At 64.0% G+C, this 1406-nt stretch overlaps 1 protein-coding gene across 1 annotated transcript in view; it reads right to left on the bottom strand.

Moving 5' to 3' along the window:
- Nucleotides 1–1406, bottom strand: part of CFAP46 (cilia and flagella associated protein 46) — a gene marked incomplete at its 5' end in the record, with an annotated part of 97130 nt that overhangs the window by 63913 nt on the left and 31811 nt on the right. The window contains one exon of the mRNA XM_010859553.1: nt 9–158. Coding sequence (XP_010857855.1) covers nt 9–158 — 150 coding nt within the window. The remainder of the gene's footprint in view (nt 1–8; nt 159–1406) is intronic.

Genomic DNA, 1406 nt, shown 5'->3' with positions numbered 1-1406 from the left:
CGTAGCACCTGTTCCTCCACGCCCAGCCGTGGCCCGATCTGCTGCTGCAGGAGCTGCTTGCCCTTCACCCACGTTGCAATGAGCTGCTGCCGGGCACTCACGGGCACCACCTCCTCGGGCTCCATCCCGTTGGTCAGGTTCAGGGCAAACTCGCAGATCTGAAATGGAGGGGCTCTTGTTCACAATACCTGAATCCAAACAGGGAACCCGGGCCAAGACCCCATCTGCAAAAACAAGTGGACCTGGCTCTCGGTCCAGCCGGCAAAGTGGTCCACACAGGCCCAGCCCCGAGGCGATGAGGCGCGGCGGCTGCGGCCGCGTCCTCTCGTGGCCTCACCCCCTCGTGCCCTCACCCCCTCGTGCCCTCACCCCGTGGCGAGCCCAGCCCCTGGTGTTGCCATCAGGTCCCCACAGCACCGCCGGTCCCCACGGACCGCGACCCAGTGGCTGATGCTGCCTCTGCGCTCCTGCCCCGCCTGCCGTGACTGAGGCCATGGCTCCCTATCTGTCACTGGGGGTGGAACCCCATCACCGGCCACAGGCTTGGCCCCTGCAGCCACCATGCCGTGCACTAACCACGGGCCCCATTTTGCTCCATGTTTTCTGAGGTTTCATTTTTCCCCAAAAGTGTAACATGAACACCTGTCTTTCGTGAACTGCTCAGGACCCTGCAGCTCAGAAACCCAGGGGGCTGACGGGTCTGCCCCCGCTGTTCCTCTGCACAGCCTGGCCAACGACACCCCCTTCCTGGGCTAGCCTGGGGAGACCCCTTCCCATCAGACCCCACAGCAGAGGGCATGGTTGATCCCAGATCCAGCCACCTGCCCTCCATGGGCACGCTGGCCTGGCTCTTCCTGCCAGATACCCAGCCATAGAACAGTCGTGCCTCATGGCCTGCTCTCCTGGATGGTCTGGAAGCCATTGGACAGGCACCAGCAAGGGCGGCCCAGGCTCACCCCTCCCTGTCTGGTGGGATCCCTGGGAGCCTCACAAGTCGCTGCCTTCTGCCCTCTGCCCGAGCCCTCACCCACTCCACCCAGCTCTGCCATCCCTCCCAGATACTGCAGCCGGCCCAGTTTGCCTGGGGCCCAGGCGCCCCTGCAGCCTGACACGGCAGCTCCTTTGACCTTTCTCCCCATCCTGTGTCACAGCCGGGCCTACAGCACGGGGCAGAGGTGGTCTCTGTACCCCCGCAGGAGGTGCTGCTCTGGGCCCAGACTCAGGGCAGCTGCGGGGACTCACTCTCCTTCATGTGGACTCGTGTGGGGTGGTGGTCACCAGGTGTTGGTCAGCACCATCAACTCCCATCCTTCTTGGCTGGGATGGCTACCCCAGTCCACGCCACCGGGAGGTAAAGTCAGGGGATAAGCATCCCCCCACCTTGGTCACTGTGGAACTGACGTTGT

Source organism: Bison bison, unplaced genomic scaffold (assembly GCF_000754665.1).
Source record: "Bison bison bison isolate TAMUID 2011002044 unplaced genomic scaffold, Bison_UMD1.0 scf7180017864456, whole genome shotgun sequence".
Taxonomy (NCBI): domain Eukaryota; kingdom Metazoa; phylum Chordata; class Mammalia; order Artiodactyla; family Bovidae; genus Bison; species Bison bison.
This window is presented reverse-complemented; position numbering and strand designations above follow the sequence as displayed.